The 26,883-nt window shown below is 40.0% G+C and overlaps 1 protein-coding gene across 1 annotated transcript in view; it reads right to left on the bottom strand.

The window, feature by feature from the left end:
• Window positions 1–21,119, bottom strand: part of SEC24D (SEC24 homolog D, COPII component) — a 59,988-nt gene extending 38,869 nt beyond the window's left edge. The window contains exons 1-8 of the mRNA XM_086747326.1: window positions 21,000–21,119; window positions 18,118–18,312; window positions 16,899–17,025; window positions 15,685–15,827; window positions 13,322–13,591; window positions 12,406–12,527; window positions 7,056–7,167; window positions 5,494–5,621 (exon numbers count right to left, since the gene is read on the bottom strand). Of these exons, the coding sequence (XP_086603452.1) occupies window positions 5,494–5,621; window positions 7,056–7,167; window positions 12,406–12,527; window positions 13,322–13,591; window positions 15,685–15,827; window positions 16,899–17,025; window positions 18,118–18,268 (1,053 nt within the window). The 5' untranslated portion in view covers window positions 18,269–18,312; window positions 21,000–21,119. The remainder of the gene's footprint in view (window positions 1–5,493; window positions 5,622–7,055; window positions 7,168–12,405; window positions 12,528–13,321; window positions 13,592–15,684; window positions 15,828–16,898; window positions 17,026–18,117; window positions 18,313–20,999) is intronic.
• Between the last annotated feature and the right edge of the window lie 5,764 nt (window positions 21,120–26,883).

Raw genomic sequence — 26,883 nt, 5'->3', positions numbered from 1 at the left:
TCCAAATAATTATCTATAGTTTTAATTTGCTTTACCAACATTAAATACTCTTTTAACCATCTTCTTTTAGCAAGTAGTATTAAATGTTAAATCAAGATCACATGATTTATTCAGGCTCTGGAAGCATTCATATATCTCCAAAACAAATTCATGGAGGGCTTGGTCTATGATGATAACTGTGAGAGCTAGTTTATTTTTATAGACTGTTGCTAAAGCACTGGTGAGCTAAAAATAAGTTCTGTTAAACAATTATACCGTATTCTCAACCTATAACAAACAAATACTTTCCACAGATCACCCAAATCAGGAGAGTTAAAATGAACTGTTATTTTTGGGAAATAATAAATAAGAACTCAGTAAAGATAAGATTCAGAAATGCCCAGAGCTGTTAAAACACTAGGTGGAGGGCAGGCAGTAAGGCATGAAAGTTTTAACAGCCTTTGGTTTTAATTATATATAGCATACATGCAATGTTGACTAGTTTATAATTTTCTAGATCAGCTGTAGTTTTTTTTTTTTTTGTAGTAATCTTTGAGAGACTGCGTGCCCTCCATGGATTTTGCCCCTCTAACTTTCAACTTGAGGGCTTTTCTGAATAAATCCATTTCACTTGCTGTGCTCTTCTGAAGCCCAATGCCTATATCCTAAGTGTTGCTAACTTAGCTGCTCCTGGGATACCAAACAACCCTACGACAATCCCACTGATTAAGGGCTCTACTTACTCTCACTTGTGATTTAATATCACTGAAGTAAAGTATCCTTTCTGAACTTTTCTTCAGTGTGGCCAGTTTTACAATTTAAATTTTGATAATGTCTTCTCTAGAATGTTTTCATTGTGCAGTTTCACCAGGTTATACGTGAGTACCTGAAATCTTGCATCTTAGCCACATTAGATCTTTCTTACTCTTTCAGCTATAAATTTGTTGTGGAGTTGAACTTTCCTCTCCTGATGTGAAGACTGATATTGCAGCCTACCGGTATAGGTATATTTTTGTCTTGCTTTGTGTTCACTTCTGTTGGCCTTGTGTCCTCTCAATTCAGAATTTCCTCTAGACTTCTAGATGCTATCAAACTTCTCAGACACAGTATCACTCCACCGGGTCTCAACTGCTGAGTTGGGAGTTTTTAGCAGGGTATAAAGCAATAGCATATTTGTCTTCCATTCCCCTATATTTCTGTAATTTTCAATTTGTTCTCTCACCACAGGGGCAAACTGTTTGTTTCAGGGTTCCCCCACAAAAAAAAACCCAAATTACACCTATTCAAAGACATATGAGATCTTTTCATTTAACATCCTTATCTAGCACCATGATGATTTTACTTTTTGTTCTTATTTTCTTCCACAGAAATAATTTGTACCCCATTCTTTACGGGAAATTGAGATAAAGATGCCCTTCAAGTTTATGTATTTCTCAGCTCCTGACATTTTTTTCCAAGACCTTAGTCAAAAAAATTACTCACTTTGTATGCTAACACTCCCACTTCACTTTTGGAGATGGGAGGCCAACCCCTGGGTGCAGACACTCCATTTTTTCCAAAAGAACCCACAGCAACCAATGAACTTAAATCTGCCTCTGAGACATACTGCAATCCTGAAATCTCTTTTTCAAGGTTGGACCTCTAAACTGGAAGAGTATTTCTGAGAAAAGTACCATCAAGTCCGTGGACCTTGAAAGTTCCCAGGATCTTTTACCACCATCTCCCTGTGCTGTAGACAAAGGAAAGAAATCCTCAAAGCTCAATTTCCAGTTGACTTCTGTTTCTATGAATGCAATTGACAGCCTTTTTTTTTTTTTTAGAAGAACTCACTACAGACATTAATTCCAAAACTTGAGGGAGTGTTCCAGGCTCCAGCTGGAGCACTATAAATTCTTCAGAGTAAAATCTGAGAGACAAGGCAAATGAAAAACATCTAATGGGCCAAACAAAATCCTGCTAACCTGCAGAAGCTAAAGTAAACTCTGACCAGAATTTCTCATAGGATCTCCTTGTCAATGAGTAACAGGAAAAAAACAGATTTGACAGCAAAGTGAAGCCTATCATCTCCATTACACACAGGTCTCTGCCAACTCCGGGACCCCAGTTATCTTCTACTCCTTCCTATCTAGTTGCTTTAAGAATTTCTCAGGCAATCCTTCCCGCTGCCTGCACAGCCAAGAACAGCTCAACACTTGGCTCTGATGGTCAAAATGCAGACTCAGCAAGAGACATTAATCAGAGTGCACAACCCTCCAACTGGTACCAATGTGCAACACCATTAACCACCAACCAAAATGGTGAATGTATTTCAGTTAAGAAAGAAAAAAGGTCTGCACAATTGTGCTCTGCCTCTCATACATCTAGTTCTATCAGGGTCAGTAGACTCACCCATTTCAATGCTTTTTTTTTTTTTTACTAGATTTTTGCTGCGGTTCAGATTATACAGTGCCAAACAAAGCACGGATAGGATAAAATATGATTTGCAGTTATCTTGTTATCATTTAGGCCCCTTGGACAGAACATAATGCTTCATCAATGCAAAAAGCAATCCTCTCAACAAATCAATATCCACAGTCAGGATTGGCTTCCAGAAAGGAAGAACAAGCCATCTCAAGACTGCACCAAATCCTCATATTATTTGGAAATGGGAGCAAGGTATGGTTTTTCCTTTGTTTCAAACTTAGTACAGTAATAGCATAGAACAAGCAGACATGAATTCTAGGGCAATACACCACTGAAAATGTGAATATATTTTATATACTATTTTAAATTCATCCTTAGCTGTAAGTGATGATCAAAGCAAAATATCAATTAAGAATTTTATTTATGGAACACTCAAATCTATTAGTCACTTAAATGACCCTGATAGTAAAGCCATATTAAAAAAGCTATGGGCTAACATAGAAAGGCATGGTCTACGCAGTATCCATCATAATGGATCATGTATACTGTGTAGATTTGCTGAAGGCCTTACAGTTCCAGTAAGATAGGTCCGCTTCTCAGCTGTTCCTAACTGTATTACCAGCTGCACAAACCACTTGTGGCCATTTCACAGGCCACTAAACCCTTGTAGCCATTGCTTTTCCTCCTCTTCCTCTGAAAAGAAACCTAACTGAAACTCTCCAGGTGCTAACACTGCAGAAACAGACATATCTGCAGCTGAAGTTGCAACAAAGATGCAACTTTCATTAAAAGGCTAGAAAAAAATCATTACTTTAAACCATTACAGTGTACAACATTGTTTATCAAGAGAATGATACTAGACAGATTCCTATTTTATACTGAGCCCTGTAACATGTGATGAGCATCACCTGTAGACATTGTTAAAAGGCATTTAAAAAGGTATCCAGGCTAGATATTCTGAAACAAAGAACATTCTGTGCCTTGCAGCCACTAGTTACAGGCAGAATGCACCATACTAGGAAATTCAGAAACACAAATAAGCCGCTGAATGTATTTTACCTCTATAAAAAGCCCAGTTCTTTCAAATTAAGTGGCTTTTCAGAATTAAAGTGGTTATAAATCCCATATGGAAGACCATTTTTATTAGACGATCTTAAGAGCAAGACCTTATTTTGGCAGCTGCAGTGAAGACAAAGGGATAGGCAAGCCTTGGAAAAACTGCCTCAGCTAAAACTGCCCAGTACTTCCTACTGAAACACCATCTCTTCAGTTCTTATAACTTTACCAAGCTATAATTGTTCAGACTAAAATTTTCCATGCTGGACTTTTGCCAATTTTGAGACATTTTTCAGTTTTTTTAGCCTCTTCCAAGAAAGAGGCTAGGGAAAAATACATTGCTCTTTACCGATTAATGAATTCCACTGACCTTTCCAACAGCTTGAGAGCACTGACACTCCGGAACAGGGGGGTCACTGAGTACATCTTTTTGCTAATGCTGGGAAAACCCTCCTGAACTTGGCCAAGTGTTTGTACATATTGCTAATTTATGTAAGCAGAAGGGATTTAGATTTTAGCAACTCATTGATCACCCTGCCCAAACACTATGTAGGAGGCAGGGAAGCCATGCATGGGGCACATGAATGACTAGAGGCAGACTGAAAGATGAAGAGCCAACACAACAGCAGAATCAGTGTGCCCAGGTAGCACTTACAAACCGGGATAAAAAGTGGTAAAAAGTAAAGGTTTGTTTGTAAAGTGAAGAGGTGGAGAAGCAACAGCAGGAGTTTCATCTAGGAGAAAATGAAAGGGGGCAACAAGCCAAGTCTGCACATTCCCTTCAAGAACTGGAATGAAACCCCAAATTGCTGTCTAGCAGACAAATGGTGAGACTCAGTATCTGCAGAACCGTAAGTAATACATCCTATTTCCCTGCGGACCCCAGAAGATAACTACATACTATCCTGCTAAAATAATACTCCTAATTCAAACTACAGAGATCTGCTGGATTGGAAGTTATCCATCCTGATAAAGAACAACATCTGTTTTTTTTCCAACATATTTTTCAAAAAAATCCCTAAGAATTTACAAGTAATAAAACAAAGTTAAAGAAAAATCAAAGACTGCAAAACCAAGCACTGAAAGTCTGTGCATTTTCAATTAGGCTTTTCTGTGCATGCATTTTATGAGGAGTTTTTGAAGATACAATCACACACTACAACTTCCATGAAATCCCTAGATTTTTTCCCAGCAAACAGCACTCAAATTAAATTAGGGCAGCACATGAAAAAGAAACGCATTCTGCAGACCTTTGTTGCAGAATTTAGAAGCTGTGCAATGGGAGGCAGCAGCTGAAGAACAAGAAAGATGACCCTTCAGATGATGCAGCTAAATGCTGCACCTGAAAACTGGTTTTATCCCTGCTACTGATAAAATCATTTAGGGATGCCAGGAAATCTGGGTAACTGTCTTAAGACCACAGGATACTGCCAACCTGCAGAAATATTTTGCAGAAGAACTAGGGATATGTTTGCAATACAAAGGGGTGTTAGGGATTATGTGAGAAATGGAATTCACTAGGTTAGTGCCTCCAAACGAGTGTCAAAAACGGGTTGTTACATTTGTCTTCTTTCTATGACTCAGCTCATCCAAGTAGAAAATACCATTATGTTCTCAGTCTGTTGTGAAATTACATTATTTTATAAAGACCTAAATGGAAAAATGCCATTTTTTGAATGTAACTCTCCCCATCTTAAAATTAACTTGATACAGTCTGCGATCATCCTCTTTTAATGTCTTTGCCTATACCTATGGAGTCCCAGCAGAGCAAGCACATGACAAAGCTAGTATAAACTAGAGGCAGCTGGGAGAACACCAGGAACCTATCAGTTCAGAAAACACAGCCATCACTCTGGTACCTTCTCCAAATGAAAATTTTCATCCCTTGAAGTTGCATCATGACCCAAGTGCATCTCAGTCTTCTACCACCTCTATACTCTTACTCCTTCACAGTTAGAGGTAAAACACCCTCAACCTCAATCCAATCAGAGCAGAACAATTTTGTAATATGTAGGAGACAAAACCACACAGGACTAATATTCAGTTAGTTCTTACCTCATTTGGTGGAACAATAGCAAAAGGCTGGATGACAGCTGCCAGCGGAATACGAGCTTGTTTGGCCATATCTGAAGACGACGGGAAGCAGTAGGTAGTACATCGGATATAACGAGGGCTGGCATGGCCTAGAACACCCAACATAGCATGCAGAATGAGAGACTGTTAAAAGGAACCCACCAGTCCCAAACACAAACCAGAAAAATCAAAACATAAAGCAACAAGTGCATACATTAAGTTAAATACTTGGGGTTTTTTTCCCCTCCGCGCAGGCTTCTGCCCATCTCTCCTGTTTATATATCAGCCCGTTGCCCCTCCCTGTGGGTAAATCCCTTCTTGCTGTTTGAATTTAAAGCAGAGTTATAAACAAATAAAAAAACCCCTACAATTATTTGCAATAAGAATACTAATAGGTATTAGCTTGAAACATACTGTATCCAAGATCTTAAAAGAAAGTAACACAGATGAAACCCCCAGTGGAAATGCCAACACTGAATATAACAAAATGCTGTGGACTGATACGTACTGTTAATACTGCTCTAATGAGCTAGCTCTGATTCAGAAAATAGTATGCCTGTGTTAACATCACCATGCGCACTTATCTTGCAAAATACGGTGTGCTAAAGTCACCACACCGCTTTTTGTAGCGCACTTAGCTCAGTTCCCTCAATAAGAAACTGTGCTGTGCACTGCAGATCAGAACACGAAAAGGCAAGAGGAGTTCAGAAATCAGCTTCTTTATGCTCCTTTAAGTATGATGCTGCAGCTTTGCTCAGTTTCTTGTAAGGAATTTCTTTGTTCATCAGAACTGCATTACCCCATTCCCAGACAATGCCAAAAAAACTTGATCTGTTTGTACATTTTATAGTTTATCCAAGCACTGATAAATTAATGCTGGACTAAGTTATATAATTAGTTTAATCTATTAAAATATCAAGTCTGCTGTCTAGAGCAGCACATGGAATAGCATACTTACAGGCTCCAGGCAGAGACAAAGACAGATACACTGGCCAAAGGAAAAAATTAAGTCAACTGGACAGCTTGTACACTGCCCCTATAGCTTGAACAGAATTTTCCAAAGTTTGTATCTTAAGACCTAACAGTGCTAGTCTTATTAATTCTTCTAGTGTCCATCTCCTAAAATTTCAGACGAATCCAGAATGGATTTTCAACTTGACATTTAAAACCTTGAAAAATTCGAAGATGTCCCTGCTTCTTGCAGGGGGGTTGGACTAAATGACCCTTGAGGGTCTCTTCCAACCCTGACCATTCTATGATTCTATGAATTTGAAGTTAAAATGAAAATTTTCGTCAACTATTCATATTATTTTAAAGGTCAGGAAGGGCAGAGGTGTTAACCCAAGGTGCAAGAATCAAACTCCTACTACTTCCCTCCCTCCCCTCTTTTTTTTTTCTTTAAGGAGTTTCCCATTTCATGTCCAATTTAGAGCAAAAAGCATCATCTTCTGATGAGAAATTTGAGAATTTAGTCCTCCTTTTTAAAGAAAAAAAAATTTCAAATCACCCATAAAGACTCCCGAATCAGTAACAAGGACCGTTACCTTGGTCTTGGATTACACAGTCTGTGGTGACAAGAGGAGGAACCTGTCCTCTTGTGTTTGTAGCATAGATCTGCCCTCCCCTAGAAGCCTTATCATTTTCAATGACTTGAATCTGATGAATAAGAAGCAAGAACAGTATGAGAAAGGTAAGCCATGCATTCAGTTACATTCACAAACAGCTATGCTAACATGTACACCAAGTAACACTATTGACATTGCCTTACACAGAGCTGCTATAAACCTATCATAACACAGGCTTCTGGTACTCTTAACGAGAAAACTACGCACACAGCTGAGCAGCGCAACGCATCTACAACTGCAGCTGCCTGTTGGAACTCAGGGGTAACACTACACATTGGGGTGGATCAGACCTATATACAACAAACAAATGAGTTTAGAGTAAGTATGTTGACTATTAGGAGGACAGATCTTTTCAAGAGAGGTGGGAGGGATTAGCCCTCACTCCTCCTGACTAGGCTCCATCCGCAAAGTGGTTAAAAAATAAAAAAAATCTACGGAGTATATGACCTTCCTAGCTGAGCTATATTTCAGCATTGCCATTTAGAAAGTAGTAATTTAAACTCCCAAGAAAAGCCTTGTGGGCCACTAGGTAGCATTTCAACACTGAAGCTCAGCATTTTCATTCTCTACGTCAGACTGCCATGTTGTGAGCTTCCTCCTAGAAAGAAAGTAAAGGAGAGTAATCATAGAAAACTTTTATTAAAAACTGAGGCAGCTCTGATCATGTACAGATTTACTCTGGTTGAAGCCTAGTTTATGGCAATTTACAATGTAATGTCATGAAATGTTCATGCAGCTGGCTTTACTGCTAAACAAATTCCCTTCCCACACACTTCTTCCCCCGACATTTCTGCACAGTCCTTCACTCCTGTTTAAGTCTGATACTTTTCATGATATAACTGAAGTTATATAAAGCTGTATTTTGCTCTACATCCTAAACTGGAACACTGAGATGATATCATTATTCCTCCTCTTCCCTCAAAGAAGCTATTTTTTCAGCAATCTGGTTTAGGGTATAACAGAACAGCTGTGAGAGGGCAAGAGGAATGAGACAGGTAACTTCTGAAACTGGCTTTGCCACCGCTGCTGGTATCCCACGGAATTGTATCTTTACATTGCACATGAATTTCTAATAATAGCTAGGGAAGTTCAGAAGCCTCTGTTGGAAAGCAAACAGAAAAAAACCAAAATTAGTTGCATAGAGTCTATTGATCATTGTCCAAGAGGTATTTCCTAACACACTGGAAATAATCTGGGGCCTGTAACTTTTTTTTCCTCCAGTAAAGTTTTTGCATTGCAATTTAAATACACAATAAATTCCTCAAAGAGCTTGTTATATCTTCTGCTTGATTACTTTTCCCTGCCTCTTTGGCTTGTGTACTTATTGCTAACTCTTGCATTAGAAGGAAAAAGGTTTTGCTCTAAAAAGGCCCTCTGGCTGAAGAAAGCAAATCACTTTCAGACTTAGCTCTGCAAAGGATCAATGTTTCATGGTGTTCTGCCGTTAACTGACCTAAATAGATCATTGTTCTTGGACATAATTGTTGACAAAGCCCAGATGCTAGTTTTCATAGATGTCGTCAGAGCACATATCAACCTCTAACACATGCAAGAAAATATAAATCAACAATGGCTACAGATAAGAAGTAAATTTATCTGGCAACACTACAGTAATTATACAATGTAAATATAACAAGAGAAATACACATGGTCACACTTATTCCTCATTCTGAATCAATTTTCTGCCCTCTACAGACGTTGACCCAGATCATGTTTCTTTTAAACAAGTCATTTTGATCCTCTCTGTCTGCTTAAACAAACCTTTTAACCTATTTTAGCATCGCTGTCATAACAAGGCTGTTTATTCTACATGCGCAATTGAAACAAGACATCAGTCTGTGCTTTCATGGCAAACCTCCTTCTCCCCCCAACTTTTTTTTTTTAATTAGACAAGACTATTTTATCCTTCTTATTTAAGAAGCACCATACAGAAACACTACGAATGACTGACATATTAAGGGCATTTGTTAATTATACAGACACTTCAGGGTTTGCAGGGGTTTTTTGTTTGTCTGTCTGGTTGGTTTGGGGTTTTTTTTACATTTAACTTGAAAATTGCCTTTAGCAGAGGCAATCACAGTTGTTACATTAACCTGTAAGCGATTATCATAGAATCATAGAATAGTTAGAGTTGGAAGGGACCTTCAAAGGTCATCTAGTCCAACCCCCCTGCAAGAAGCAGGGACATCCCCAACCAGATCAGGTTGCTCAGAGCCTCACCCAGCCTGGCCTTGAATGTTTCCAGGGATGGGGCCTCCACCACCTCTCTGGGCAACCTGTTCCAGTGCTCTACAACTCACACTGTAAAAATTTGTTTCCTAATATCCAATCTAAATCTACCTCTCTCTATTTTAAAACCATTACCCTTTGTCCTATCACAACAGGCTCTACTGAACAGCCTCTCCCCATCTTTCTTGTAAGGCCCCTTGAGGTACTGGAAGGCCTCTATCAGGTCTCCCCGGAGCCTCCTCTTCTCCAGGCTGAAAAGCCCCAACTCTCTCAGCCTGGCCTCATAGGAAAGGTGCTCTAGCCCTCTTATCTTCATGGCCTCCTCTGGACCCTCTCCAACTGGTCCATGTCCTTCTTATATTGGGGGCTCCAGAACTGGACAGAGTACTCCAGGTGGGGTCTCAACAAGGCAGAGTAAAGGGGAAGAATCACCTCCCTCGACCTGCTGGCCACGCTCCTCTTGATGCAGCCTAGGATGCGGTTGGCCTTCTGGGCCGCAAGGGCGCATTGCCCACTCATGTTGAACCTCTCGTCTACCAACACTCCCAAGTCCTTCTCCTCAGGGCTGCTCTCAATCCATTCCCTGCCCAGCCTGTATTTGTCCCTGGGATTGCCATGACCCACATGCAGGACCTTGCACTTGGCCTGGTTGAACTTCATGAGGTTGGCACGGGCCCACCTCTCCAGCCTGTCAAGGTCCCTCTGGATGGCATCCCTCCCCTCCAGCGTGTTGACGGCACCACACAACTTGGTGTCCTCGGCGAACTTGCTGAGGGTGCACTCTATCCCACCGTCCATGTCGTCGACAAAGATGTTGAACAGGGCTGTGCCCAACACGGACCCCCGAGGGATGCCACTCGTGACCAGTCTCCACTTGGACATCAAGCCGTTGACCACCACTCTGAGTGCAGCCATCCAGCCAGCTCCTTATCCACCGAGTGGTCCGTCCATCAAACCCATGCCTCTCTAGTTTAGAGAGACGGATGTCGTGCAGGACAGTGTCAAAAGCTTTGCACAAGTCCAGGCAGATGACATCCGTTGCTCGTCCCTTGTGCACCGATGCTGCCACCCCGTCATAGAAGGCCACCAGACTGGTCAGGCACGATCTGCCCTTGGTGAAGCCATGTTGGCTGTCACCAACCACCTCCTTGCTCTCCATGTGCCTTAGATGGTTCCCAGGAGAATCTGCTCCATGACCTTGCCAGGCACAGAGGTGAGGCTGACCGGCCTGTAGTTGCCCGGGTCGTCCTTGTTCCCCTTTTTAAAAATGGGGGTTATGTTCCCTCTCTTCCAGTCATCAGGGACCTCACCAGACCACCACGATTTCTCAAATATGATGGCCAGTGGCTTGGCAACTTCATCCACCAGTTCCCTCAGGACCCGCAGATGGATCTCATCAGGTCTCATGGACTTGTGCACCTTCAAGTTCCTCAGATGTTCCCGAATCTGCTCTTCAAGTACAGTGGGCAGTTCTTCATCCTCACGGTCCCTGCTTGTGCCTTCCACAGCTTGGGTGGTGGGACAAGAACTCTTGTCGGTGAAGACTGAGGCAAAAAAGTCATTGAGTACCTCAGCCTTCTCTATGTCCCGGGTAACCAGGACACCGGTTTCCTTCCGGAGGGCGTCTACACTCTCCTTGGACTTTCTCTTGTCCCCTACATACCTACAGAAGCTTTTCTTGAGAAAATCTTTCTCAGCAGAGAAGTGGAAGAATCCTCCACTCAGATTAGCTTACAGTGTGGTGGATAATATATTGTTTTAAATAGCAAGTTCTAGATCAAAGCTGCAGGACATAGCCTGCTTCAAGAATCCCAACTCTCTGAGGACCTTTTCACATGTCTGCCTGACTGCCAGAACCAGTCTAAGTGTGTGTATCAGACTGGTGGGTTTTTTTCCCCTCTTGCTCCTTTGCTGGCTGCTTAGTTTCATTTTCATGATTGCTGCTTGGGACAGGCTGTATCGGTCATCAGAACATCGGGTGGTGAAAAACTGCGCATTGCTCATATTGCATATTTCAGTACCCTTATATTTTGTTATTATTGTCATTTTCCTTTGCTATTCTAGTAAACTGTCTTCATCTCAACCCACGAGTTTTCCTTTCTTCCCAATTCTCTCCCCCACCCTGAGGGGGGTGGAGAGGGGGAGAGAGAGCACACAACTGTGTGGTGACTGGGGCTAAACCACAGCACCCCATGAGTTCAATCAGCTGTTCTCAAATGAAGAAGTTAAATGCAGCCTGCATCTGGCTAGCTATTCCTTTGGGTAACAATTAGACTACTTTATTTAAGAATGATGGACACAGCCGCAACCTTGTTTTCTCTAATGCCATTCTAAGAAGAGACACTGTCCCACCAGTGCACATTCAGGCATGCTTCAGCAGCTGAGCCTCTAGAACCTGTATAAAGCTTAGGCACTCAATATATTCCAAACTACCAAAAATTCTTACAAGGCTGCAGCAACTGGAAGGATGCTCAGGCAAATTATTCTAGTTGCCTGAGAAACTCCTGAAATCAAATGAGGTGGTTTTTGAGCCCAGGACTTCTCAGTATATCCAGGATTGCAGTTTTAGAGCTCATGTACTCACATTCTGCACAAGTCCTACTTTAGGTGTCTATCTGCTACTAAATCTAAGCCTTCAGACTTCCCAGAGTGAAAAGGAAAGGTGATTAGCTGCAATGAATGCAAGTAATCCTTCAGTACTGCTCTCTGTCATACTGAGAATCCCGTTGAGAATTTCTATTAAAGTATTTGGAGTCATGGGTATGTCCCATGTTAGGCAAAACTATAAAGCCTCTTCAGTACTAAAACTTACGTTATGCACTAATTTATGCAAAACAGACAGCACAGAGTACAAAATTGCACATAATTAAGAAACTGCAAAAAATCAGAACATATCTTGTGAACCAAGCCACGCAAGTACAACTTTATGTTACAAAAAAAACCGCACCAAGTAAAATAAATACAATATCAGCATTGTCATTCCTTTATCTTAAATGCAGCAGAAATTTACTTTCATAAAAAATAGTGCCACACTACTTACTGGGCTTGGAATAGCATCGAGATCAAACTTCTGCTGCTGTGGACCTGCAAGCTGTGCCGGACCCCCAGGAAAAGCACCAGGATAAGACAGTTGACACCCTGCCATCTGAGGACCATAGTTTCCTGCAGAGTTACAAGTGACAATTCATTTTAAAGTATTTAAGTTGCATTATCGATTTTTAACATCAACTTTTGCTGTACAACTCATTCTTACTCAGCTAAATGCAACCTCTCCTTCCCTTCTGTTTTCAGTAAGTAAAAGAAATGGATTACTTTGGCTGATGCAGTCTGCGTTCTAAAGGTAAGCATAAAACTGTGTGTGACAACTTTGGCTCCACAGTTTTCAGGTATGTCAAGTACAATGGTTCGTAGAGACTATTACAGCTACTCAAACCAGGCCATTACATTAGCGAGAATCTCTCCCCTAGCATCAGTCAATGCAAAGTGGTCTAGTTAGCTGGCTTTTTAGCTGTCAAAATAACTGTTTTACTCATCTATGTCAGGCAAAATAATTGTATTCAGTTACAATTCTTTATTGCTATAGTCAAGCATTTTTGAAAGCTGCTTATGATATACAGTACTATAAGACAGAGAGCAACCTATACCCTTACAGAGTATAAAAAAAAACCTCCTTTCTGTAGTATGCTGTGCCTTTACTCATTACTAACCAAATAGTCCCATTCCTGTTCTAAATTAATCTCTTTTCTTGTTACAGCCCCAGAGATAAACTTTTGAGCAAAAGCACAGCCTGCCTTGAATGCACTGACTGCCAACGCAAATCTTTCCGTTCTATAAAAAGAGGATTACATTTTCATTTTTTAAAGTCAGCAGAACATGAGCCGTGAATGGCTGCAGTTCCACCAGTGATTCTCCACGCATGTTTTGTTTTCCATTACATAACAAACATCCTTCCTTACCTTGCTGAGGATGATATCCAGGCCCTGGAGGCTGTCCTGGAAGCTGCTGCAAGTTAGGATTAGGCGGGGCAGGTCCAGGGATCCCATCTTGTCTGCCCATAGGAGGCAATGACGGCTGAGCACAAAGGCCGTTAACACTACTTGCTGGTGGAGGAAGCTGTGATCCAGGTGGTAGAGCCATTTGCTGCTGGGCTGGTGGTGCTGGTTGTGGACCCTGAAAAGATGTCAGATGCCCAGACGACACACGAGGGCTCGGAGTAGTGCCAGGACCTGAGCAAGAAACTACGTCAGCCGAGTCAAAAATGTTAACCTACTAACTCTGTGTGTAAAGTGTTCTATTTTTGCTCAAAACATTTACAATATACAGGTAATACTGTATCCCTCACTGACAAAGTTGCATTATGGGGATTCTGAATGCCTGCTCACATAACAAGTCTCACCTCATAGTTTAAGTCTGAACTGATTCAGACATTCAATTTTATTTCTTTTGGCTCTATTTTCAATAAAACCCTGCAGCTGGGGTGGATGGGGAAAGAGAGAGGGAAGCTAGTGTTTGACAATTCTTGACTAGAACACACATAAGCACTATTTGCTTTTGAAATAATATTTAATTTCATAATGCGAAACAACATTCTTTTTGCTTAATAATAAACTTCTCTTATGTGGCATGTTTTTATTAGCCTGCTATTTGCATTTCATCATGACAGGTTGAATGGAAGATAAACCCATTCATTTGATTTGTTTTACAACCATCTTCTGGTTTTGATGCTAAGAGATAAAACACGTGCAAATTATTTTGTACACACTGCTGAAGAATAGTTTTTTATAAGATCCAGATTCAAATTAGAATTAAGAGGATCCTGGAAATGGGGGGGCGGACACAGTGGTTTAAGACTTTAATCTCTAAATACTTATTTTACAAAACCTATATTTTTTTTTTTAGTAAAATTTCTCCCCAAGGACAGAAAGCAAAATAGTTTTAAGGAAAGATAAAAAAACAAAATCAAAATTAGGTTTGGAGCAAAAGGACCAATGTGTTCATATATAAATACTGAAATGTATCTTCAGTCAGACATGTTAACTGAAAAAAAAAATCCAAACGCAAAACACAAGCTCAGGTTCTCAACTGATAGAACACACATCATCCCAGCAGCTTTACAAGCTGTGAATTTCAGCACTCTGCCAAGGCACACAACTTAGACTTACAGCTAAGGAAAAATCAGAAGAACAAAACCCTAGACAGAGGCAGAGTTACAAAGAATCCATGTCCTCAGTGCTCTGAAGGGTATCTCAGACTTCCAGTATTTAACATGATAAGCAAGACCATTATATTTTATTTAATTATTGCTGAAGGCAATATAATGAAGGCAGGAAGCAAAAAAAAAAAAAATTAAATTTTTGCTCTAAATAATATGAGTTGCTTTATATGAAGTGTTACAGAGGTGCTGGGCCATACACCTCATCCTGTATAAAAATGTCTGAGTTAATTGTGCACTTGCAGTTCCTACCTCAAGGACTGAATTTGAGTCTAAATTAATTTTTGTAAGGTGATGAAGGTCTCAGTTTTCATAAGCAATTGTATGAACAGAGGGTCAGACCCACAGTAGTTATGTAGGTTTCATTCAAGTCAAATCACCAGCTCATAAAGCCAGGGTAGAACAGGGATACAGTATCAATGCAGCCTGAACTGAAAAGTTCACCTTTACACATATCTTACAAAAGGTATCAACCACTAAAGTTATCCCCATTTAAAAAATTCACCTGCCTAAACACACTGACTTCAGCAAAACAAGAGGCTAATTAAATTCCACTCTTTTTAAATGAAATGGTAAATGTCACCAGGAAATACTCAGGAAAAGGAGATAACCAAACAGAAAATTAGTGGTGGAAAGTAATTTACATGGAAGAATCAAATAAGCACATCTTTACCTCATGGCTTAGGTCTGGGATGTTTTAACCTCAAAATAAATGAAAATAAATGAAAAATTAAGCAATAAGATTGGGACAAAAAAGACTAAGATAGTTTCAAAACAGAGAGAAATTCTAAAAAACTGAGAAAAATGAAACTCTGCATATTATTGCTCATACCTTGACTGTTACTGACAGGATCATCAAGTAATCTGAAAAATTACTGGTAAGATAGCAGACTTTCATGAAAGTTCAAACACCAATTTAAAATTAACCTACGAATATTGATTTAAGAAATAAGGTGAGACTAAAAAAATAATCTAAGAACTTAAGCAAATTATAATGGTAAAAGATTTCATTTCCTGTTTATATGGAAGTTCAATAAGTTTATAATCATCACAGTCTTAATAGCTTTAACTGAGAAAAGGTCAATCAGATCAGATAAAGTTGATTACCATAGCTATTTATCTGCATGCTGTTGAGCTGGTTAGCAAGTTGTGCCGCAGGTGAAGTGGATGCAGTATTTGGGTAGGCTGGTTGTGACTGATGATGGTAGGGAGGATAGGAAGGTTTGCTTGGAGGGGGTGGGCCTTGAAACCTAAAGGGAAAAATTAGCGCAGTTATGCAAAAAATTACATCAACCAATCATAATTCTAGAAGGTTGCGTACCTTCTCAAGGGTGGTGCTGAAACAACTAATTAGGATAGAAAAACTTTCAAGAGAGTTTGCTCATGTTCTGCTCAGAAAACATATACTTGTATTAAAATAGTCATGAAGCACAGAGATAATGCGCACTTGTTTAAAAAAAAAAAAAAGACAGTACATGTTTGTTTGCCTACTTGCTAGAAACAAACGAGTGAGTATGCCATGGCAAAGTAATAACTATATGAATGAAAGCTTGAAGATTAAGAAACACAAGCTTCTGAACATACTGCATCACTCCTTCCCCTTTCCATGCTTACAAAGGAAGACTCCCTACTGGGGATGGGTGATGAAGATTAGGAGAAAAAACTGAAGAGAGGAAGAATGAAGTGAGAAACTGTTATGGAGTTCCTTGTAGTAGAGGAAAAAATAAGATGCAGGTAGGGAAAAACTGCTTCGTGATTATCAGATATGGAAAAACATGAATACAAGAAAGACAACTGAAGAAAATAAAGAGCTAACATACATGTGGCTTAAGATAATTTCTAACAGACCATTTCACTCTGGAAAAATAAGAGGGCCCACGTTTTCTCTAGTCTTCCTTTTTTCCCCTGATATATCTACAGAAGCTTTTCCTGTTGCCCTTGACATCCCTAGCCAGACTTAATTCTATCAGGGCTTTAGCTTTCTAACCAGATCCCTGGCTGCTCAGACAATTTCTCTGTATTCCTCCCAGGTTACCTTTGAAGCAATGTGTTCAAGATCAAGAAGAAAGAATAATTAAAAATAAAACAAACTATGCAGGATAAAGACCTGACTTGCTGTAAAATGGAACTTAATGAGATTACTGATGATCTATCAGTTTAACATCACAGGGAACCAAACTAGAAGATCCATTTCAGAACTGGAATACATCAAAACCGCTAAAGATAAAAGGGATGCCACACTTAAATGTCAGTGAAGCAGCCAAAGGGAGGTAACAGAGGTCAAATAGTTTAGATGTCATGTATTAATTCTTGAAAGTCACCTATGTGTCTGTTGCTCTGGTGTACTGGGCCCATTTTGGAAGTTGGTCTGGCTGAATTGATGTGTACCAGGTGGTGGCGGTCCAACAGGAGGTGAAGATCCAAAAGGCACAGTTGATTTCGACACACCTGCAAAAGAAGTAGTACTTTTATGTAAGAATCCTGTAAGAACACCCAAGATTGCCAAGAAATACAAGCGTACAGCCCTGCTCTAGCAATAAGAATACCAGCTCTAGGTGGCCTTGCTTAAGTGGGAACATTGGAACAGATGACCTCCAGAGGTCCCTTCCAACCCGAGTCATTCTGTGATTCCATAAGAAAGGACAGATTTTTTGGACAACTACAGAAATAGATATGAAAAAGAACTGATAGTAGAAAGGAAGCAAATAGTAGTTGGTAACTTGCCAGCAAAATAACCCAAAAGGGACAGTAAGAAAGAAGCAAGAATGAACAAACCCTGCAATTCAACTTGGGATACTGATAATCCCCTGGCACCCAATTATCTTCACACATCATATACTCATATACTACACTTCTTGAAAGATCTGACGCTACAAATCAGTAAGTTAAAATTAATAATAAGCAAAGGACAGTCATGTTTATCTGTTGGATGTCAATTACATTATCTGTAGCATGATTATGCTGGTAGAAATAAAGCAAATATTCCCTTTGCTTGTAATTTGCTTGTACCCAAGGTGTCCTTCCTTATAGAAAGTAATTGTCTCCTGAGTGATCAGAAAACAAATGGGCTCTACTTACCTCTCATTATCCAACCCAGCAAGCAAGCTTAAGTAGGAGAACAAGAATTCACACTCATAGGCAAGTTTGTGTTCAAGAATACAGTAGGACAGGGGTCCTATTGTGAAAATGCAGGCCATTTCTGAGAGCTTGCTTGCCATTAACATGTAGGAGTTGAGAAATGTTTCTTTGTTCCCAGAAATCGCTTCTTTCCTCTTTGTCTGTATGAGGTATCCCTCAGAATACAGCATTAAGCACTGGTGCTTATTTCTTCCTGGACAATGGAATTCACACATGAAGGTCTGATACTCATCTTACATCAACATCTGAGCATCAGCAATAACACAGACAAAGCTAGTGCAGGGTCCTGTTGCAGCAGCAGTGTAAAAGTGAGCATTCTGTGCTGACATGAGTAAGAAAGAGATGCAAAATGCCTTCATAGAAAAGTAGACTCTGAAAACGCATTTTAAGCCAATTTCATACCTGGCTGAGGTGCTGAGTATGAGGAGTTAGGGTCCCCGTAATGCCCATAATGAAATGAAGAATTAGGTGGTCCAAAACCTGCAGAAAAACCTCCTATTCCTGGCTGGGATTGGGAATATGGAGGAGCTGCAACATAGCCTTGTTGACTCATGATGGCAATGTTCTCATTCCAAGCATCCGGTCCTCTTTAAGCATCTGCAAAAGAGAAAGTGACACCTGCTACTACTCTTCACTCTTTGTGTGTTTTAAAATGCTGTGAACTGTGTTCCTGAAAAGACAAAAAACACACCTGAGGGCAAAAAAGGACCTTGTTGTCCTTGCTATTACCAGGCATCTTTTTTTTTTCCCCCTAAGCTTTCACATGTTGATTCTGTTGTTGTTAAAGAAAGGAAAATAAAACCAAACCCAAAAATAAAACACAGAATTTTATTAAAAGCAATCCAGAAAAAGATTTCTAATAATGAGAGCTTTCTCAAGGCATTTCATTTCTTTCTTGCAGTTAGAATTTGTTAAGCAAGATAAAAGAATCTTTAGGAAACTTCTAGGAAAGATTATCCTGATAATTGCAATCATTTAAGATTAGAACTAGAAAATCTGCATAATTCTGCATTACTAAATCAGATTATTGTATTTTGTAAGACTAGTTTTCAGATACAGTGCCCTTGACACCCAGGGATTGGAAACATTATTGGAGCTGTACACTTTGCAGTCTTGATAGCCAATAGCTTTCTCTTTTTCACGTAAGACAGAATTTTTTATTCTGGCTTCCTGTTGAATTTAATAAAAATAGAATTCCATTAAGTTGCTTGATGCTCAAATTAAAACTGCTTTGAGAAATGCTGAGGAACCAAACCCTGAATGAGCACTTACTACTTCTGTAGAGTCCCAAGTACCTAGGTCAGGCATCCCCAAAAAAACTAAAGATAAATGATATAAACTAGCATTCTAGATGTTCAATGTTCCTTTTAAATAGCTTTCCCAAACACCTATACTTCACATTCTTAGGCTTGAGCCATGGAGTCACCTTTGGGTGTGCAAACTAGAAGAAAGTAAATCAGCAATTGTGCCGCACAAAGGCACCCGAAAATTACAGGCAGCTCCAAGATCACAACAGATAAATCAATGCTGCACTGGCACATGTCAGAAGAAAAGAGCTATCCCTATCAGAAAACTCATCTCTAGGCTTCTCATAGTAAACATACATTTCTGAAAAACAAACAAACAAAAAAAACCCAACCAACCAAACAAACAAAAAAAAACCCCAAATGCAACAGTTTTACCAATTTTCCATGTCAGACAAGAAATCACTTTGAGCGGGGTACAGGGCCTAGCCCTCCTCACACATTACGCGTACAATCCTGTAAGCCACACTCCTCAATGTGCCATAAAATTTCTCAGTTGCAGGATTAAACTGCTTCATATAAGTCATTTTAGGGAGTTGTCTTCTATTACTTAGTTAACAAGGTAAACACAGGAAGAAGAAAAAAGATGTTTAAACAGAGAGGCTTCTTGCTGCCAGTCATACTTTCTTTCCTCCCCCGCCCCCATCAGCAAAGACGTGGCAGTGAGAGCTTTGCTGCTCCAAAAGACAGCACTAAATTACATACACACTGGCATAGACACATATATATTTATTGTATATCCATATAAAGGAAGAGATTTCCACTTTTAGGCAGCTGCAACAACCAACACCTTTAGCTGCGACAGCATCCAGGGGAAACGACTTCCTCCACAGCTTATTCACTCACTCGCACACAAAAAAAAAATCTTGCCACGTCAAACTTCCCACAGACAGTATAAACACACAGAGGTTTTGCTGAAGAGATACAGGAACTCTAACCAGAAGCAAAATAATATAAGTTTACCGAACACAGTTACAGATTCTATTTAACACTGGGCACATTTAATCCTTCTCAAGATATGTGTGTGTATGTATATATCAACACATGATGAGAATGGTTTGGATCAACAGAAATTGATCACCTAAGGTTTTAGCCATCAGGTTCAACAAGAGACATATAGATTCACCCTGAAACTTGCATGAGAAAAATCAGAGGACTTGCTAAACTCAGATCTTTCCTTGGGTTTCTTTTCTACAAGTGTCACTACACATGATATGAAAACTTTTTTCACCCTCTCTCTCTTGACAGGTTTACCTTACACTCCACAGCCCGAGGAACACCACTAACAAGCACTTCTCCAGGATTTAATTTACTGCTATTGCAGAATAGGTTGTCATCTTTTTTTTCCTCAGAGGATTTATGTACCTATGCAATGCTCTACTGCACTGATATCTCTGTGAAGATGTAAAACTCCACTATTTGCCTGTAGAAGTAGAATAACAGAATCAAAAACAGAGGATCACGTTCTCAGCTAACTGAAAGAGAACTGTTAACTTTATATTTCTTCAGAGACATTGTGCTTGGTAACATGTCATCTAGGGAGAGGTGCTGTCCCTCCTCAAGGCATGCTGCAATCTCAATTTGGCAAGTAATCTGTGGGGTGTGTGCATACACCTACAGACACATATACCCAGAATGGAATATAGCTACACACATTACATTTTGCATTTTTTTAAATAACACGTTTTTAATAAGCTATAAAAGTATAAGCTGAAATTTACTTACTCCAAGTGCAAAGCCTGCCAGCAGTCAGCACCTCTATCCCCACTAAGAATTTTAAGTCACTATAACGCAGGCCGGGAGTACCTGTGCCCGCCCCCCGTGCCGCTCCTGTGGGCTCCCCGGCTCCGCGCAAGGGAGAAACGCGGGACGCCCGCAGCCCCTGCCCGCTCCCACCGCCCCTCCGGCTGCCTCCGATGGCGGCCCCTCCGCCCGCGGAGCACAGCCGCGACCCCGCCGCCTCCCCCCGCGGCTGCTCACCCAGAGGAGACGGCGAAACGAGAGCCCGCGGTGGGATGGGGGCGGCCGTTAGGACCGTTACCTGAGGGTAACGGCTGCGCTCGCGGACACTCACGCACCCAACTGCCACGTCTAAGCCTGCCCGCGCGCCACCGCCTCTCCCGCCCCGGCCGGGAGCGCGCCTGGCCCCGCCGGCGGCGCCTGCGTACTGGCGGCAGCGACGCCGTGCCCTCAACGGCCGGCGACGGGAAGCGTGAGGGGAGAGCGAAGGGAAGCCGGGGCAGCGACCCGGTGAGGCCTCACACGAAACCCACTACCGCGCGGCCAGCGCTTTTTATATCTTTACGCGGGGCGGGGAAGAGCCGCGTTGCAGCTGCCTGCCCGTCCGTCCGTCCGTCCCGGCGGCCGGGAGCGCTGACCCCGCTGGTGAGGGGTATCCGGTAAACGGTAAAGGGCTTGCGGCGACCCGCAGAGAAAGATCGGGAGCAGCTTGGTCAGATCGGCGAGAAACCGATGCACGCAGCTTACAACTGTTACCATCAGTTCGTTTTTCCTTCGATATTAGGGGTGACATTCCTCTTTAAGCACAGAAACGTCCTAATAAGCCGATAATTTTCCAATATGTGTTTTAAAAGCACATTTTTATCTGTGTGTGTGTATATCTATATGGAAAATTATACCACCAGAATATCTAGAGTGAAATATGATCCAGGTACTTTACCTGTTTGCATACTCTGGTTTTAGTTACTGGTCAAGTGCATTTAAAAATGCTGCCTTGGTTACAGGATAGAGTCAATGTTCTTCTAATGAACAAAAGCAGAAACATGAGAGTAACGTGAGAAAGATGTATTGGTACAGGGACTGTTCCTCCCAGTCAAAAAACCAAACACCTGCTGTGGTGTTAAAGTAAAAAAAAAAAAAAAAAAAAAAAAAATGGAAAGTGGCAGAGGATTAGCAACAACAACAAAAAAGTCATCACTCAAAGACAGCTTCATAACCCATATACATCTGGAATTCAGGGTTCGTAGGCTTTCTTATCCTTTGAGTTCTACAGCCTTAATAAAGATTTGGAAAGTAGTGAACGGTTTTACATGGTGCTCAGTCTCAGTGCTGGCTACTTCAGATAAGACCGTCAAAAGCATTCATTTCAATACAAAATAATTCTGAAAAAAAAAATCTCAGTGCCTTTGAAACAGATGTGAAAACGAAGGTACACAGGGGCACCCTTTACATGAAAGACTTGCAAGAAGCCTCAGCAAGCAACACAAAGTGGCCAAGAACAAGACTTGACCTGTCTTCATTCTTGCTATCCAGAGCTGGATTCACCACCAAATAATATAAGCTGGTTTTCTGCATGCTATGGCAGTCAATACCGCTGGATATGTCCGAGAAAATCTAAAACCTTTCAAATCTCTCAGAACTGTCTAATCAGAATGGAAAAATTAGTCCACGAGGTGACAAGCATCAGTTAAACTGGATGTGGTTTTGGCTGCAGAGTATCAGTGACTCTTTCATTAGCAGGATGCAAAACAATGCCTTTCATCATTGCTGTGCTGTGGTTTCACCTATTGTTGCTCTCTTTTGCTGGTTATAGGGACATATACAGTAATTACCTTCAGTTATGCAACATTCTTTTGAAATACCATGCCACTGAGGAAAACAAGGGCTTTAAGTTTGGACATTCCCTACCAGTCCTGTTGTGTCTAGCTCACAGCTGTTAACAGTAAGCAGCTGTGGATAATTCAGCCCTGAAGAACCATGCACTTACTTGGCCACTGAATACTCACTATCAGATTTCTCCTCCCTGAAATCAGCTCTAGTGAAACTGAAGGATGAGATCAGCAAAAGATAGCAAGGAGAAGCTATGGCATTGTCAGTTCTTCCCTTCTTTCAGGCCTGCTCTGGAAATGGATCAAGATACCTTTTTTTTTTTTTTGAGGATGCAGCTTCACTTCCATTGTCCTTTAGCCTGGGACACTGAGACAAAAGGCACCCAGCGTGGCACGGTCTGGATATTTGGAAGCTACAAGTAGTATTTATCTACAGTTTCAACCTATAACATTAAAAGTAATTTCAGGTTTTCAGTTTCAGAAATGTGGAAACATCATTAAAGATTTAAGTGCATTCCTAGTTTGGAAAGTAATTTCATAAAAATGAGATTGCAGGATTGCAAGTGTCACTTCATTTTAATTAAATAATTTTAATTAAACTGTATCATAAAATCAGAGAATCAGAATGACTTATTCTCTATCATCATCAGTAATGAAGATTTGGTAGGTTATCTTTCCTAACAATCAATTTATCATGAAGTTGTACCTATGCAATGATGCTGAAAACTACTGTGGTTTCATATATTTCAGACCTAATTTGGAGTTAGTACTGGTGAAGTAAAGAGAAGAATTTGTCTAAATCTATATGCTTTTTAAATCTGTATTAAAAATTAGCAAATCTCCTGCCTCTAAAATCTCAGTTTTAAAGTTCTCACTAGAGTTTTTTTTCTATTAGTTCTGAAACAAAGAAAACACATAGTCATTCATCAGCTTGGGAGATTACTGGATACAGAACCAATTACAGACTCTGTAGAAAGCTAACTCAAATCTTTCAGAGACCAGTATTATTATTTTTTAATTATTATTATTATTATTTTAATAATCTGGGATTGATCTGTTTCCTAAAGTTCTTCCTGGAGGTCTGTAAAAGCCCCTCATGGACAAACTGCGCAGAACTCAAGGCCAGGTTGGATGAGGCTCTGAGCACCCTGATCCGGTTGGAGATGTCCCTGCTCCTTGCAGGGGGGTTGGACTGGATGGCCTTTGAAGGTCCCTTCCAACCCAAACCCTTCTGTGATTCTATGATTCTAACTCCATGTGTCTATCTCCTAGTACATTGCATTACGATAGTGTGTGCTTCTGGGAAGCCTAAATCCTAACCTAACCTTTTCATTTAGAGGATGTCCTTAAAATATGGCCTTAGCACAAGCTGCTAAAAACACCACCGTGATGCATTTGAGCTACAGGCATGATAGCTACAGCACAACTTTTGTAGCAGTTAACATTGATTGTGTTAACACATAGCTGTGACGACAGATATCTGCAGTTCAGTGCTATATGATTTTTTTTTAAATCAAAATGTATTGTAAACCATTTTCTAGGGGAAGATGTGGGCAATATTGGCTGTGTTCTTTAAAGAAAAGACTATTTCATCACAACAAATAGTTCATAAAACTCCAAAGAGTCTACATTTTAAAAGGCTTTTTTTTGTTGTTGAAGCTGTTTTTATCCTTTTAACTTCATTTGTATGTCCTGCAGACAAAGCAACAGGTTTGCTTTTGCACATCAGAAGGGTCCTAAAAGCTGTGTACATAGTAAGATTACTTTCTTTTCCTGTCTTGCTTACATATAATCACTAAAATCTTCTTTAATGTTTTGTCTACTGTATAGTTAAGATCTATGGAAAACAGTTTACATTTACTGTAAAGCACTTTACCAGCAAAATGGAAATTAATATTTACAAAGGTTGTGTTTGTTTAAAAGTAGACTTTGGTAGAAAGGAAGCAATCAAATTTTGAAGTGCTTATGTTTTTCTGAAAAAAAAAAATAGCGTGGCTGTGAGGTCAGATTAAAAATGCTACATGAAGAAAAAGGAAAGGTAATATTTTAGGAAACAAGACTAATGTAGGAAGAAATAAATCAGTGTTGTGACTTAGTTACATTTGTAATATACAAAACTAAGCACAATAGAAAGATAAATAAGGGTACAACAGAAGTGAATACTGATATTTTGATTAAACAATCTCAATGGCAATTAGAAAATATTATTGGAGTACACCCAAATAGGAGCCAAAAATCAAATGCCACAGAGAACATTCATTGCCTACCTTGGAGAGTGTTGGTAAAGTTTACTGGCATATTTGCAAAGCAAAAAAATATATTTAGGGAAGAAAAATGATATGCAAGTGAAAGAGTATTTAATGCTATTATTTGTCTAGCAGAGACTCTGGGTCTTGTGAAAACGGCACTTGCCTTAAAGCCAAGTTCTCATTTCTGGTTACATTGGTCCCTATTAGCTAAAACCACTTTCTTTCCCTGAAACTCAGTAAAAATGATTATAAAATGCTCTGTGGTCCACATGTGGTAAGTTCTATGCAAGTCACACATTACAAAAGTAACTGTGCTTTAGAAAACTGACTATGGCTGCTTTCTTTTAAAAATGACTTTCTGGCTAGTGCAAGCCTCTGGATTTTTCAATATCTGCAAACTGTGGGGCTCCTCCTCTACACTGATTGTTGCTATTTTGGTTTTCTAATGAAATCAACATTCTGGTAACTGGATCTGGAACTTTTACAGGAGATAGATATGGTGTTCTGAGAAAACTGCTGTGATGTTTCAGTTGGGGAAGTTCAATTATCTTTTAAAATTAATTTAGTACTGTCTAAGATGCATGAGTGGAAGATTGCACTCCCAGTTCTTAAAGAAAAAAAAAAAAAACAGGACTTGATTACCCTGCCATAATTGCTACATAACAAACTGTAAGATAAAAACAAAGATGAGAACTTATTATAATCTGATGAATAATGTATGACATGTAGAGCACTGTGAATAAACATTAAGCCATCAGTCTGAGAAAGGACAGCAGAAAGTTACATGATCCTTGCCATGTTTGCTTGCTGAATGCATGGAGTTTCTCAAACTTAAATATGTTTCACTTTTACATCCAAAAGCATCAGAAGTAGCTTTACTTTCATTGGCTTTCATTTTACATTTCCTGCTCATGTATAAAGTTTCTGATGTGTTAGTGAAGTCTTGCTATAGAAGAGTACTCAAATAAGCTTACTAGCATTTAAAAAAAAAGTAACTGAGTTAACTCTTCATAGCAAACTTGCTATTTGGTAGATTTGCTCAGTTACCTCACTGGAAGACATGGGATGAACTTACAGTGGTTTTTTTCCATTTGTCCAGTTAATCGTACAGTTGTATTTCAGCCAGTGCTAGTGATCATTCAGCACACCGTGAGTATAGTCCTACTGTTAGTAAGTCACATTTGTTCCATATAATTGATTGTCTCCTGCAACTCCTATGGTGTTACTTCCTTTCTCTGATCAGTTGATATCACAAGCAGGGTAAGGTGGTTTCTCTTCGTTAGTACTGACAAGTCCTCGTAACTGTTGAATGAATCCATTGCATAAGGAAAACAGCACTTCAGAATCCCTCTGAAATTACTAAAGATGCAAATGCTTTTCTGTTTATTCACACTCACATTCACTGTGCTTCTGCTTTACATCATCATTAATGCAGAAGGAAAAAATCTTCTACCTGAGCTTGGAAAAATAATGGTACCACATACCAGTAAAGCATATCTGTAATTTGTAAAAATATCAGTATTGATTACAAAAGTATTTTTCAAAACACTGGTTTTGTGCTATTTACATACCTTTAGTATAAACTAATTGATGCCTTCCCCATCATTAACAAAAATAAACATCAGTATTAAAGAAAATAAGAATTAAATTTTTTAAAAATCCATCATGTTATTTGTATATGATAGATGAAATAAAGAGATAGGATATGCAACTGGCATGGAAATAGCAAAGGACAGGAGCAAAATTCTGCATCACGCTTGATGTCACAGCATGCATACTAGATTTGCTTTGTGGAGGCGCAAAAAACACTTGTTCAGGATTTGCAGACATTGGAGTTTTCTGGAAATCTGGCAGATCCATGCCAACACAGCTAAAAGAGTAGACTATCAGCAGAAGTCTGTACCAAAGACAGAAGGAGCTGAGAAATCTGGAAAGTGGTTCCTGGCAAGAAGACGCAGCACAACAGGCAAGGATGTAGGATCAGCAGGGGTTAAACATCCAGGTGTTTTTGGAGGGCAGACTTTACTAATATAATCTGCTCCATTT

This window comes from Chlamydotis macqueenii, chromosome 4 (assembly GCF_036417535.1).
Source record: "Chlamydotis macqueenii isolate bChlMac1 chromosome 4, bChlMac1.mat, whole genome shotgun sequence".
NCBI lineage: Eukaryota > Metazoa > Chordata > Aves > Otidiformes > Otididae > Chlamydotis > Chlamydotis macqueenii.
This window is presented reverse-complemented; position numbering and strand designations above follow the sequence as displayed.